Below are 13554 nucleotides of genomic sequence, written 5' to 3'. Positions count from 1 at the left end.
TGTCATGCACCAGGCCTCTAGTAGTCAAATGAAAGAAAATGAGACTCTGATAAGATTGGACTGTAGGTACTAGTAAGCAGCTAAGTTTTTGTTTTGAGAATAAATTAGACCTAAAGTGCCTAGAAGACTAAAAACACTTGATTCTTTAATACCATGTCACTCAGTTAACATAGCAGAACCTCTGTGATCCTCACCAAACCAACATACCCTGGTTTCTGTTAGGTCCCCATCTTCAGGATGATCCAGAGAAATGCCCCATTTCCAGGCTGTACAGTCACCAAAGGCTGCAAGAACTGATTTTAAAAAGCTGCCTTAAGTGTAGATGTCTGGAAACTGCCCTGAAATCCTACAACCATGTGTGTGTGTGTGTGTGTGTGTGTGTGTGTGTGTACACGCACAACCCCCCCCCCCCCACTGGAGTGCTGCAGTGTTGGTCACGTGTGCTTTCCCCCCTCCAGTGTGTGATGCTGTGCCACGGGGCGAAAATAGGATTTTTCCAGGGAGATATCAGGCTGCTCATGGATGACCTCAAAGTGCTTCAACCCACCATCTTCCCCGTGGTCCCGAGGCTGCTGAACCGGATGTTCGACAGAGTGAGTTCAAGCACAGAGCACAGGCCGAGGGCTGACCCCGAGTCTCGGGCTTGAGTCAGGCCTGGCCAGGCACCTCTGTGTGGCCTTGGACAGTCCAGTTAGTCTCACAGAACTAGAGTTCACTCATCTGTTCATTCAGCTCACAGTTGTTTTTAAGGAGAAGACACGCTTATAAACATGAAGGCACAATGAGGTATAGGTGGGAGGTCATTTTATTTCTATAATTAACTCGTTGAGCCTCTGTTTTCTCATCTGTACAATGGACTGTTGCCTCCTCTGCCTGCTGTCTGCCTCATAAAGTTGCTTTTTGCATCACATGAATACAATGACTGTGAAGTGGTTTTATAAATTGGAACGCTCCAGGCACATGTAAAATATTGCTTAGCCACCTTGAGAGAAGTGACTAAGCCAAACCAGGGATGGAGAAAGCCAGCCCCCTGTGGGGCCCCTACAGCGTGGAGCACACGGCCAGGGCAGGGTCAGCAAGTGGCAGGCAGTCTCCACGGTGACTTTGGCCTGGGCAGTGTGATGCTCCTTATGTTGAGGCATGGCTTCTGCCGTCTGTGAGAACCTACTCATTTTTTAACAGTGCTTCTAGAAAAAACTTTTTAAAACAGCTCTACACAATTTACCCACTCAAAGTGTACAGTGCGTTCACAGAATTCTACGACCATCCACAGCCCATTTAGAACATTTTTATCACCTCAAAAAAAAGGCCTTTACCTACCCTTGAGCTGTCATCCTCCACCCTGCTACCCGCCTTCACCCCTCAGCAAAAATAATCTGCTGTTTGAACCTATAGATTTGCCTGTTCTGGACTTTGATATGACTGGAATCATGCGATGTGTGTTCTTTTGTAACTGGCATCTGTCACTTAACATGTTTTCAAGGTTCTTCCAGGTTGTAGGATGTATCTGTACTTCATTCCTTTCAACAGGCAGATAATATTCCTCCGCCTGGATATAACACATTTCATTTGACCATCCATCCATTGATGGGCATTTGAGTGGTTCCCACTTTTTGTCTATTATGAATAGTGCTGCCACGGACAGATGCCTGTGGACAGGTGTTTCCATTTCTCTTGGGTAGATACCGCGGAGCAGAATTGCTGGGTCATATAACTCTATGTTGACCTGTTTGAGGAACAGTTTTCTAAAGCGGCACCGTGTTACATTTCCACCACAGGGCCTTCACACCTTCACCAGCACTTGTTGTTATCTGACTTCCCGATTCTAGGAATTGTGAAACCTTCTCCTTTCCTGACTCCTTAGATTTTTGGGCAGGCAAACACCACACTGAAGCGGTGGCTCCTGGACTTCGCCTCCAAGAGGAAAGAAGCAGAGCTGCGCAGTTGCATCATTAGAAACAACAGCCTGTGGGATAAGCTGATCTTCCGCAAAATACAGGTAGCAGATGGTCTCACTGTTATTGCTCATGAGGACTAACTTGGGCTTCAGATTTTCTGGGGGGCTCTTTTTAAAAGAGAGGTGTGACGCTAAGAGAGAGAATGACACCTTGTTATTAATTCTGGCACGTGTCTAAAAATTAAGGACAAAGCCATTACGAAAACCTCGGGATCCAGGATAAATCAGTAAGACTGTAGCTGTCCAGCATGGAAAAGGAACCAGGGTATTGTAGCCTTTCCTCGTCTCTATTTGTCTTACTTTTCTGGAAGAAGAATGTCACTCTTGAGGTAACATTTTAGGCATGAGTGGCAAAGAATAATATTATGTCTAAAAAAATACCAGAAGTGTGGCAGTTGCCACAAATCCATCACACTCTTGTTCTAATCCCTTAAGATACCAGCACGTGGGGGTGCCGCCTTACTTCCATCCCAGTTCAGAGCAAATGGTGCAGTGTCGGGTGGGAAAACACTCCGGGGTGCTCCTCTCCGGCCGCCTGCGGTTCTCAGCATCGGCGAGCTCCCTGCGGCCTGCAGAGAGCTGGGGGCCAGGGAACATGGTGCCCACCGACTCCCACCATCTAACCCTCTTTCTCTCCTGCCTGTCTTTGAAGTCGAACCTGGGAGGGAAGGTCCGACTGATGATCACAGGGGCCGCGCCCGTGTCTGCCACGGTGCTGACGTTCCTGCGAGCCGCGCTCGGCTGTCAGGTGAGCGGCTCCACGCAGCCCGTGGTCTCAGTCTTCGTCCTGCCCAGGGGTCTTCTTTCCAAAGTCATTCACGTTCTCCCGTGGGTGTCTTCTTTTTTTAAAACATATTTTTATTGATTTCCGAGAGGAAGGGAGAGGGAGAGAGATAGAAACGTCAACGATGAGAGAGAATCATTGATTGGCTGCCCCCTGCACGCCCGCCCCCCGGGGATTGAGCCCACAACCCAGGCATGTGCCCTGACTGGGAATTGAACCGTGACCTCCTGGTTCCTAGGTCGACGCTCAACCACCGAGCCACGCCAGCCAGGCTGTCTTATTTTTACGTAGACCGTCCCCCTATTCCCAGGTTGCTTAGAGAAAGAAGTAGATATGTTTGACCCCAGGCAGGGGACACACGCTGGTGTTCACACTATGTGGTGCTGTCTGAGGGTCAGGCAGGAGGGTGTGGGTGGGTGGTAAGGGGTAGCCACCTGTACACCAGGCAGAGAACCTGTCTTCAGGGGGCAGGAGACAGCAGAGACACAGAGGACATGGCGGGGGGGGGGGGGGGGGGGGCGGGGGGTGAGGGCCCAAGCTGGCGAAGCCGTGCCTTCCTGGGTGGCCCGTGTGCAGGAGACTGTCCTCCATGTAAGGGTCCTCCCTCGCCTTCCACAGGTCACAAAGGAGAAAATGAACGTGGATGGGGCTGGCTTTGGCGTGAGGGGGGAGACGTTTGGGCGCCATTAGAAAGCATGTTGTGGTATCGAATGAATTTACCAAACAGGAAACGCGAAGAGGTTTCACCCCCGTGGGCCATTACTCATGGGTTAGGAGAATTTAATTTCTGTGCACTTCCGGCCACGGCTCCCCTTCTAATCATGTTTCCTCTCCTGTGATCCAGTTCTACGAAGGCTACGGACAGACCGAGTGCACGGCCGGCTGCTCCCTGACCATCCCTGGAGACTGGACCGCAGGTACGATGTTGACACCCTGCTGTTCCGAGTAGGATCGAGTTCACCGTTCACTGGTGCTGCGTCTCAGATGCGAGGCCCCGGGGACACAGCCCTGTGAATCAGGGCGCCAGAGCTGGGTGGCGGCTGCAAGAGGCGCTGCCGCCAAACCGGGTTCAGACCAGCAGAGCTCGCAGGAACTGACTGGGGGCTAGTGATCTGCCGGTAACTTCAGTTACCTGTACCGTGTGTGCTGTGCTGGATGCTGAGACTGCAGAGAGAGATGCGCAGGTCCTTGTTCCCAAAGGGACAACGTGGAGACACACAGAAATAGTGGGTTCAGCCCCTGCCGTGGATGCGGCTCTGTGTTGGGGCCTGAGATGTGCATTGTGTGTATTTCACCCCAACAACGTCCCTGTGGGATACGTCCTGCTCGCTCTGAGAGGCAGCGGCCGGTCGTGGGTTAAAAGCATGCAAACGATGGGTCAGAACTGACCCCGCATCCTGCTTGGGGGCCAGGGTTCCCACCCCGCCTGGCCACGCCCTCCCGTGTGCCCACCCGGTGCGCAGAGCCCGGCTCTGGTCTGTGTGGGCGTTACCACGGGAGCACCGTGTCCGGCGGGGGTCGAGCATCCGCATGACCCGGGAGCATGATCTGCTCGGTGGGCACCAAGTCTGAGACCCTGCTCCACGGTGCTCAGTGTTTAACTCCTGGTTCCTCACCAGCTGAAGACTTTGGAACAGGGACCTCTGTAAGCTGAGATGATTAACACGCGGGGAGAATTATTTGCAGTGCTTTTGCAGCCTATCTAATTTCTGTCACTTCTGCGTGGGGAAAAGAACCCAACCCCACCGGCCTTTGGCAAGGCGGTTCCGTTACCTGTAAAGAGAAGCATCGTCCTGTCTTCACAAACTTCATCCTAAAACCTGGTCCTTCACACTCGGGAAATGAAGGCCGTATTGTCCAGAACCGAGGGGACATGGGGGTGAGAGAAGAGCCACGACCGCTCTTCTCTCCGCACAGAGAACCAAGACGTTAACAAGTTGTCGGGGAGAGGTGGCAGGTGGGCCGGGGCCGTCGGACCGGAGGGGCCAGGGGAACGTGTGTGCAAAGCTCGCTGAAGAGCAGCATCCAGTTCGTTCGCACTTCGAAAAAGAGTTTAGGGCATCAAACCTGGGACAGGTCGCTGGAGACATGAACCTTTCAAACGGCCTCTCTTTTAGGAGTAAACTCCCTAAACTAATTTGTCCGGGGAGACTGGCTGTGACGCAGCAAGCGAGTGCGTGCCAGCTGTTCTTGTGAGCAGGCCTCCTGGTCATAAAGTGATTGGGCCGGAGGTAGTCCAGCCCCAGGACTAACCATTCTTTCACTGCACACACAGGCCACGTCGGTGCCCCCATGCCGTGCAATCTGATAAAGCTCGTCGATGTGGAAGAGATGAACTACCTGGCTGCCAAGGGCGAGGGCGAGGTGAGCGGGGCCCCTCGTCCTTCACCGTCCTTGCCGTTGCCTGTAAAGCCGGCTGACCAGTGCGGCGCCCCGCCCACTCGGTGTCACCAGGGCCTGTGGGCCACTGAGCGTGATTTCCCTGGCGATCCTGGGGTCAGACGAGCCTCTTCCTGAAAGTCCATTTATGTTTAGCTCCCAGGGGTGGGAGGGGCCACCAATGCCTCCTTCGGCCAGACCTGCTGGGATGCGGGCCCAAGAGCTCGCAAAGGCTCTGGTGGCCTGAGCCCTGGCACAGCTCCTGTCTCATTGCCCTGGACACCTGCCTGTGAGTGCGCTGCCGCTAGGCTGGGGGATGGGGGGGAGGCCGATTACTTTAAAGGGATCTCGCCCCGTCGGGGTCTCCAGCAGCTTTGAGCGGAGCCCAGAGCAGCATCAGCCCTGCAACTGGACAGCAGCTGAGGCTCCTGAGACAGGGAAGTGGGGGCCTTGGGAGGCGCCGCCCAAGCACCCTCAGGTCCTGGAATCCAGGGCTTCTTGCTAAAGGTCGGGACACACGTGTGCGCATACACACATGCATGCACACACACTCACACTCACACACACACACACACACTCACTCACACTCACCCCGGTTCTCTCTGGAGAAGCCCCTGTGAATGCCACCAACAGGTCACCTTCCCCAGAGATTGAGTGTGGCTGACATGCAGGCGGACAGGTCTGAGGTGTACGGCACCAGGGCCTGGCCTGCCTGTGCTGAAATGATGGCCACAGCAAGTTAGTCCACAGCCTCACCTCACAGAGGCACCAAACCCTAAAAGGAATGTCTCCTCCTGTGGTGAGGACTCCTGGGACCTCCTCTCGGAACAGCTTCCGGATACACCTCCGCAGGCCGTCCTCCGCACCTGCTCCCCTTATTCTGGGGTGTGTCCCTCCTGACCTCCTCCATCTCCCACCCACCCCGTCCTCCCCCTCAGGTGTGTGTGAAAGGGCCAAACGTATTTCAAGGCTACCTGAAGGACCCGGCGAAAACAGCGGAAGCACTGGACAAAGACGGCTGGCTGCACACAGGGGACATCGGGAAATGGTTACCGGTGAGTGGTCGGTCCCCTCCCGTTCCCTGCCCTGGAGGGAAGAGCACGCCCCGTTGCCACGCAGCAGCGGCCCCTGGTGCTTCCTTTCCCTTTGTCCTGGGGGTTGGGGGGCAGGCCTGTCCCTTAGCAAGCGGTGCAGGATTCTCACGGGAACTGGGCGGGAGGTTTCACGTTGGTGGCTGCCATCAGTTCTGATTGCTGCTTCCTGTTTGAAATGCAGAGAGCCTGTGGCTTTTTACGGGCAGCGCTGTGCCTGCCGCTGAGGCTGCAGGTGAACAGGTGTCCGTGGTGGGCTGCCAGGGACGAGGGCAAGATCTGAACACCTGGGGTTCTTGGGTTCATCCTCTTGAAAATAGGACAGGCATTTCCCAGCTCAGACCGCCTCCTCTCTACTTGGTCTCAGGGCCATTTACTGTAGAGGAATCCCAGACGCCGCTGAGTAGCGGGAGGCTCGGCAGACGTGGCCCCCAGAGATTTGGCCAGTTTTGCAGCTGCAGTAACAGCCACTGCTTTTCAAAGTCGTTAACAGTGTTTAACTGCAAACACTGAAACGGCTAATGTAATTTTTATGGTGTGTTGTTTGATTCTTACAGATCCAAGGTGCTTAACACTATGACATTTGTATTGACTTGAAAAATGCCTCCCTAAGTAATTCAGATTTCAGATACCCACGCTCTTTAGGAATAAATTAAGTCCCTCTTCCCAGGTTCAAGAGGGATTAAGCATCAGTTCTCAAACTGGCGCTGGCTCTGGCTCTAGCGAGCACAGCTCCAAACCTCTGCGCCCTGGAGGCTCCTGTTGAAAGCGGAGGAGGACGGGGGTGGAGTGAGAGCCTGGAAGTTCCCCCGCAGTGGCCCCGGGTGGGGAGGGGTGAAAGTCGGTGGGCACTGCTGGCATTCGGCTGGTCTGGCCAGAGACTCCAGGGTGCCACAGGGTTAGGTGGGCAGGTGACCAACGCTTCCCGAAGGGCCAGGAGCCCTGGGGCAGGGATAAACCCCTGTCGTGTAGGAAGCATTGCTGAGCCTTACTGAGGCTGCACGGAGCTGGCCCCTCTGACAGCAGCCCCTTGAGCGCTGCCAGAGCTGGCGAGGGGCGAAGCGGGGTGAGCATGGGCTCCGCCGGGTCGCGCCTCTCTCCCTGCTTGGCTCAGTGGCCTTGGGCAAGTTCTTAGTCTCTCTGAGCCTCAGTTTCCCTCTCTGTAAAACGGGATGGTAACTGACCCTGCCGGGCGTGGTTAGGATGGAACGAGGGCGCCACAAAGTGCCCTGTGCAGTGTGTGATCCCGGGGGCGGCCAGCCTGGCCACTCACAGCCCTCCTCTCTGCTGGACAGAACGGGGCCTTGAAGATCATCGACAGGAAGAAGCACATATTTAAGCTGGCACAAGGAGAATACATCGCACCCGAAAAGATCGAGAACATCTACCTGCGGAGCGAGCCTGTGGCTCAGGTGTTTGTCCACGGAGAGAGCCTGCAGGTAGGTGCCTTCCGAGCTGTGCGCTCTGACGTGCGGGTGTGGCGAGGCCTGTCTCCAGGTCCCAGTGCGATGGTGGAACAGCTCTCTGGCCTGACCCGCTGGAATGTTACAGATGCATTGGTGGTGTTTGCTGTCGGGGTTCTTACTCAGAAAAGTTTCTTCTCTTTACTTTCCACATTGTTATCTTACCCAGAGTACCAAGGGAGGCCGGATAAAAGCTACTAGGGAGTGGGTAAAAATACGCTCCCAGTTTAATTCGGAGGGAAATACTGACATGGATTATTCTAAAGTTTAGCGTTTTCAAACTTACTAAACCCAACTTACTTACGATATGCCTCCCACATCATCTGTGAACAAACGGTGGCTGTGAGCCAACATCCACTTACGGTTGAAAACCAAGGTCAGTATTGTAGCAAAACTTCTAAATGTTGGACAGATGGTGACAAGGGAGAGAAGGGGACCTAGTTTCCTGAAGGTTAATCATGTTATAAACTTGAGCTTTAGAAGAATGTTTTCTCATAAAAGAAGACGCCTGTTTTTCTTTGATCTAGAATCTTACCATGCCTGTTACTTGTTATTTATTTATTTACCTGCTCCCTGCCACCTTTTTGCCTACTTGACCCTGTTTTATTTTTGAAAGGTACACACAAAAGTAAATAAAAAGCAGGGTCTTGTTAGATCTTGATCGCCAGTGGTTCTCGGAGGACATGGTTGTGAAATTCCTGATGCCGTGGACTTAGAGCCCGGAGCTCTGCCCTGGCCAGGGCCGGGCTGGCGGGAGGGTCTGCAGAGGACCTGCAGCCTGCGCCAGTTTCCCGGGCGTCTGCGATGCTAGAACTTGCGGGTCAGGCCAGGTAGTAACCCCCCTGTCTGTGTTAAAGGCCTTTCTCGTCGCAATCGTGGTTCCCGACGTGGAGACGCTGGGCCGCTGGGCGGGGAAGCGAGGCCTGGCGGGGTCCTTCGAGGAGCTGTGCCGCAGCAAGGTAAGGGCGCAGGCCTCCAGCCTCCAGCTGAGTGTGCAAGTGCGTGCAGGGCTTCCCCCCACCCACCCACCCCCCACCCCTCCCAGGCTGCGTCTCATTCTCTTGTCTCTTTAGGAGGTCAAGAAAGCCATCCTAGAGGACTTGGTGAGGCTGGGGAAGGAGTCTGGCCTGAAGCCATTCGAGCAGGTGAGACTCCCTGGAAAGTGCCTCCATTCTTGTAGGTCATAGGGGGGGTGAGATGACCTCAGGACGTGCATGAGGAGGGCAGTGGGGTGGTTGGCAGGGAGGGGTTTCTCTAATGGCGGGGGGGGGGGGGGGGGGCGGGGGGGGCGAGATTCTCTTCCTGGAGGTCAGGGAGCAGTCCTGACCTCTGTCCTCAGAATGCCGCCCGCCCTTCCCTTGGTGAGAGGTTGGTTGGGACCAGCATCAGGGCCTTGATCCCCTGGGGCCGAGGTGCTTGGGACTGGGGTTCCACCTGCCCCTCCTCCTTGCTGATTTGCAGGTCAAGGGCCTCGCTCTCCACCCTGAACTGTTCTCTATCGAAAACGGCCTCCTGACCCCGACGATGAAGGCGAAAAGGCCAGAACTTCGGAATTACTTCAGGTCACAGATAGACGAACTGTATTCCACCATCAAGGTTTAAGGGAGGAGGAGCGCTCGGAGAAACCACATACCTCCACCATCTCCTCCTCCTGGTGGCCTTCACGTGGGCGATTTGACTACAGAGCATAGGGAAGGGCGCCGTGTGTGACTTGTGCGTCGGGTTCTTGTCATAGGAATATTAGAGGAAGCGGGACTCTGCCTTGCAGTCGCCTGGCGTGGCAGACCATGTCCCCATGTGGTGATACACCATTTCCAAAACGAGCCTTAACAATTGTCAAGGGAAACTTTACGTGTGCTAGGTTATTCGCGATTCCTTGGGTCCGAAGGCGGATGTGGAACTTGTGCCCCTGTTTTCCTAACCAAGGGACTCGGACTTGCTCTTTCTGAATGTCTGCTGCTTGCTGCAAACCCTGCAGCTGCCCGCTGCTCGGGAGAGTCTGTGCACTGGAAGGAACCTGTCCCTCACGAACAGAGTCCGGCTGGAGACCGTCACACGTGGACCAGAGATTGTTTTATCCCTGTCACCTCCCCTGCCCCCCGCCCCCACGCTCACGCCCCTCGGATGAAGGCTTCTGGAACACCTGCTCTTCCTCCCGACTCTTGTTCCTGTTGGCGCAGAAGGTTCCCAGCGAACCCAGGACAGACGGACTCCGGACAGTGTCGACACCGAGTCTCAGATGCGGGCCGCTCCCAGCACCCACGGAGCAGCGTGCTCTCGGGGCTCCTCTCCGGCCCGCCCTCCCTCTGTCCCTGGGGTTGTGAGAAAACCTGCCTTACACTCGACAGTGAGGACAAGCATTTCAAGAAGGAAAGACTCACCTGGCAAGACCACGCTCAACTGTGACGCCTCAGCAACTGTCCACTTCATCTCCGCTGAACATCCCTCTGTTTGTGATGGCCCACGGGTTTTTAATGTGGTTTTCGTATCAGAAGTTCACGTTGTGAGTCACTGGCTCTTCCCCAGAGTAAACTCTCAGGCAAGGCGTGTCTTCGAGGCGATGAGGGAGTGGATAGACGTGGGCACGAACGGGAATGGACGGTAATAAACTCGCTCTCCTGCCATCACGCTGCCTGGCTCCTGTGAAATGATTCGGCAAAAGCCAAATTCTCGGGGAGGAAGGCCGCACTCGCTTCCTGGGAGCCGCGCCTCCCGGGACTCCTTTCAGTTAATTTGGGAAATTAGCAGCATTTCACTTACCGCAGGCCTCTGCCACGAGTGCGGGAGTACGTTGTCGTCATGCACTTGAAGCGGTCGCTTCTGGGCGTGAGCTCACGTGGCACACAGCACGGGGGTCGAGCTCACGTCCTCGGCGTGTGACGCTCCGTAGCCTAACCCGAGTGTACGTTCCTCACTGCACAAAGCATCAGTAACTCGTCACATGGGGGTTTTGAATGTTTGCTTTAAGTGTTGGCTATTTCTATGTTTTATAAACCAAAACAGAATTTCCAAAAACAATGAAGGAAACCAAAATAAATATTTCTGCATTTCACGGGAGTGGAGCGTCTGTTTTCAGGTTGGGCGTGGCATTGGGGCAGCAGGCATGGCCCTGGGCCCCTAGGGACCCTGCCTCCCCCTCCGGCCCCCCCTGCTCCCCGCCTCCTCTAACTCGTCCTGCACGGCTCCGGTTGCAGCCCTGCTGGGTGTGGAGAAGGAACCCACGGTGGGAATAAGAAGCACAGTCTAGGAAACCCCCTTTCAGGAGATGCGCTGTAGTGGGTGGTTCCGTGCTGGGCCGAATTCTGCTGTTTTAGTCAATCCTGTCTGCTCTCTCCCTGGCTTAGAACTGGTCTCCGAGAGCAGCCGCCTTGCCTGTGCCCTGTCCTCTACCCTGTCCTACGCTGTCCTTTTAAAGCTTTCCCCTTCCGTTGGTGTTAATGAATCAACCCTCAATTTCTCTTTAAAACTTTTTGCTTTTTGCTTTTTTTATTGATTTCAGAGAGGAAGGGAGAGGGAGAGAGAGAGAAACACCAATGATGACAGAATCATTGATGGGCTGCCTCCTGCACGCCCCCAACTGGGGATCGAGCCCACATCCTGGGCATGTGACCTGACCTGGAATCAAGCCAGTGACCTCTTGGTTCATAGGTCGATGCTCAACCACTGAGCCACACCACCGGGCTGTCCTCAATTTCTTAGCCTGTTGTGTATAAGCCGGTCTCCCCTCAGCCCTAACTCCTCCTTCCTCCCTCCTAACTCCTCCCTCCTCCCCCCTAACTCCTCCCTCCTCCCTCCTCCCTCCTCCTCACTCCCTCCCTCAGCCCTGGTGGCCACAGGCTACTCCGTCTCCAAGACTCTGACTTCCTTCTCCAGGTGCCCAACACGAATGGGGTCCAGCCTGCGTCCTCCGGTGACTGGCTTCCTTCCCTCAGCACAGCGTCCGCAAGCTCCCTCTGTGCTGTAGGAGGTGCCAGCATCTCCTTTCATGAGGCTGAATAATACCCCCCTGTGTGTACACACCACATTTTGTTGGTCCGTTCACCGTTGATGGACACTGGGTGGTTCCCGCCCTCTGGCTAAGGTGACCAACGCTGCTGTGAGCATGGGCGTGCCAGCGCCCTCAGCCCCTGCTTCCGGTTTGGGGTATCCATCCAGAAACAGAGCCATTGGATCCGACACTGATTCTGCGCTTACTCTTTCTGAGGAACTGCCGTGCCGTTTTCCATATCTTACATCAGCAGTGCGCTGGGGTTCCAGTTTCTCCACAGCCTCACGTGTCCTTGTTGGTTTCTGCGTTCTGTTATATCTATAACGGCCATCCTAATCGGTGCACACTGGTGTCTCATTGTGGTTTTGATGCATTTTCGTGGGGACAGTAAAGTTGAGTGTCCTTTCTGTGCTCATGGGCCATCTGTGTGTCTTCTTTGGAGAAAAGCCTAAGTCCTTTGCCCATTTTAAAAATTGGGTTGTTTGTTTGTTATTGAGCTATAGGAGTTCTTTAAATATTATAAGTATTAATCCATAAATACTTCCAAATTCTCTTCTTAAAAAATACTTTTTTATTGATTTCAGAGAGGCAGAGAAACATCAATGATGAGAATCATTGATTGGCTGCCTCTTGCACGCCCCACACTGGGGATCGAGCTCACAAACCGGGCACGTGCCCTGACCCGGAATCAAACCCTGACCTTCTGGTTCATAGATCAACTAGTGTCACTGAGCCACGCCGGCTGGGCCCTTCCCGGTTCTTAACTTTCATGGTGCACTGTTGGGGCAGTGCCCGCTCACCTACAGCACGATGGTGGTCCTCCACCCCCCAGATCAAAACTGCGCCTCCAGAGCCGTGGTCTCTGTCTCAGACCTTCTCTCCAGCCAGGACAGGAGGAACGAGGCGTCCTCTCCCCCGCCAGGCCCTTGTGTGCTGGCTCCTTTCATGGTGGGGGGTGGAGGTGTGTAAGCACAGATGTAAGTAGATCATGGGGGGGTGGAGGTGTGTAAGCACAGATGTAAGTAGATCATGGGGGGGTGGAGGTGTGTAAGCACAGATGTAACTAGATCATGGGGGGGTGGAGGTGTGTAAGCACAGATGTAAGTAGATCATGGGGGGGTGGAGGTGTGTAAGCACAGATGTAAGTAGATCATGGGGGGGTGGAGGTGTGTAAGCACAGATGTAAGTAGATCATGCTGGAGGGATGTAGAGGTGTGTAAGCACAGATGTAACTAGATCATGGGGGGTGGAGGTGTGTAAGCACAGATGTAAGTAGATCATGGGGGGGTGGAGGTGTGTAAGCACAGATGTAAGTAGATCATGGTGGAGGGATGTAGAGGTGTGTAAGCACAGATGTAAGTAGATCATGGTGGAGGGATGTAGAGGTGTGTAAGCACAGATGTAAGTAGATCGGGGGGCGGAGGGATGTGGAGGTGTGTAAGCACAGATGTAAGTAGATCATGGGGGGGTGGAGGTGTGTAAGCACAGATGTAAGTAGATCATGGGGGGCTGTGGAGGTGTGTAAGCACAGATGTAACTAGATCATGGGGGGGTGGAGGTGTGTAAGCACAGATGTAAGTAGATCATGGGGGGGTGGAGGTGTGTAAGCACAGATGTAAGTAGATCATGGGGGGGTGGAGGTGTGTAAGCACAGATGTAAGTAGATCATGCTGGAGGGATGTAGAGGTGTGTAAGCACAGATGTAACTAGATCATGGGGGGTGGAGGTGTGTAAGCACAGATGTAAGTAGATCATGGTGGAGGGATGTAGAGGTGTGTAAGCACAGATGTATGTAGATCGGGGGGCGGAGGGATGTGGAGGTGTGTAAGCACAGATGTAAGTAGATCATGGGGGGATGTGGAGGTGTGTAAGCACAGATGTAAGTAGATCAT

General features: G+C 54.3%; 1 protein-coding gene across 4 annotated transcripts in view; it reads left to right on the top strand.

The window, feature by feature from the left end:
• The window catches only part of ACSL1 (acyl-CoA synthetase long chain family member 1), a 58517-nt gene extending 47791 nt beyond the window's left edge, over positions 1 to 10726 (top strand). For all 4 annotated transcript variants that reach the window (XM_070408174.1, XM_070408172.1, XM_070408175.1 and 1 more), the window contains 10 exons: positions 459 to 593; positions 1865 to 1999; positions 2610 to 2705; positions 3586 to 3658; positions 5017 to 5105; positions 6059 to 6175; positions 7507 to 7650; positions 8532 to 8633; positions 8748 to 8819; positions 9136 to 10726. In XM_070408174.1, coding sequence (XP_070264275.1) covers positions 459 to 593; positions 1865 to 1999; positions 2610 to 2705; positions 3586 to 3658; positions 5017 to 5105; positions 6059 to 6175; positions 7507 to 7650; positions 8532 to 8633; positions 8748 to 8819; positions 9136 to 9276 — 1104 coding nt within the window. In that variant the 3' untranslated portion in view covers positions 9277 to 10726. The remainder of the gene's footprint in view (positions 1 to 458; positions 594 to 1864; positions 2000 to 2609; positions 2706 to 3585; positions 3659 to 5016; positions 5106 to 6058; positions 6176 to 7506; positions 7651 to 8531; positions 8634 to 8747; positions 8820 to 9135) is intronic.
• The last annotated feature ends 2828 nt before the right edge of the window (positions 10727 to 13554 follow it).

The sequence above is a fragment of the Myotis yumanensis genome, unplaced genomic scaffold (assembly GCF_028538775.1).
Source record: "Myotis yumanensis isolate MYYU_CA2020_CCGP unplaced genomic scaffold, mMyoYum1.0.hap1 SCAF_3, whole genome shotgun sequence".
In the NCBI taxonomy this organism is placed as follows: Eukaryota; Metazoa; Chordata; class Mammalia; order Chiroptera; family Vespertilionidae; genus Myotis; species Myotis yumanensis.
The sequence above is the reverse complement of the archived record's forward strand: the minus strand, read 5'-3'. Positions and strand labels throughout refer to the sequence as shown.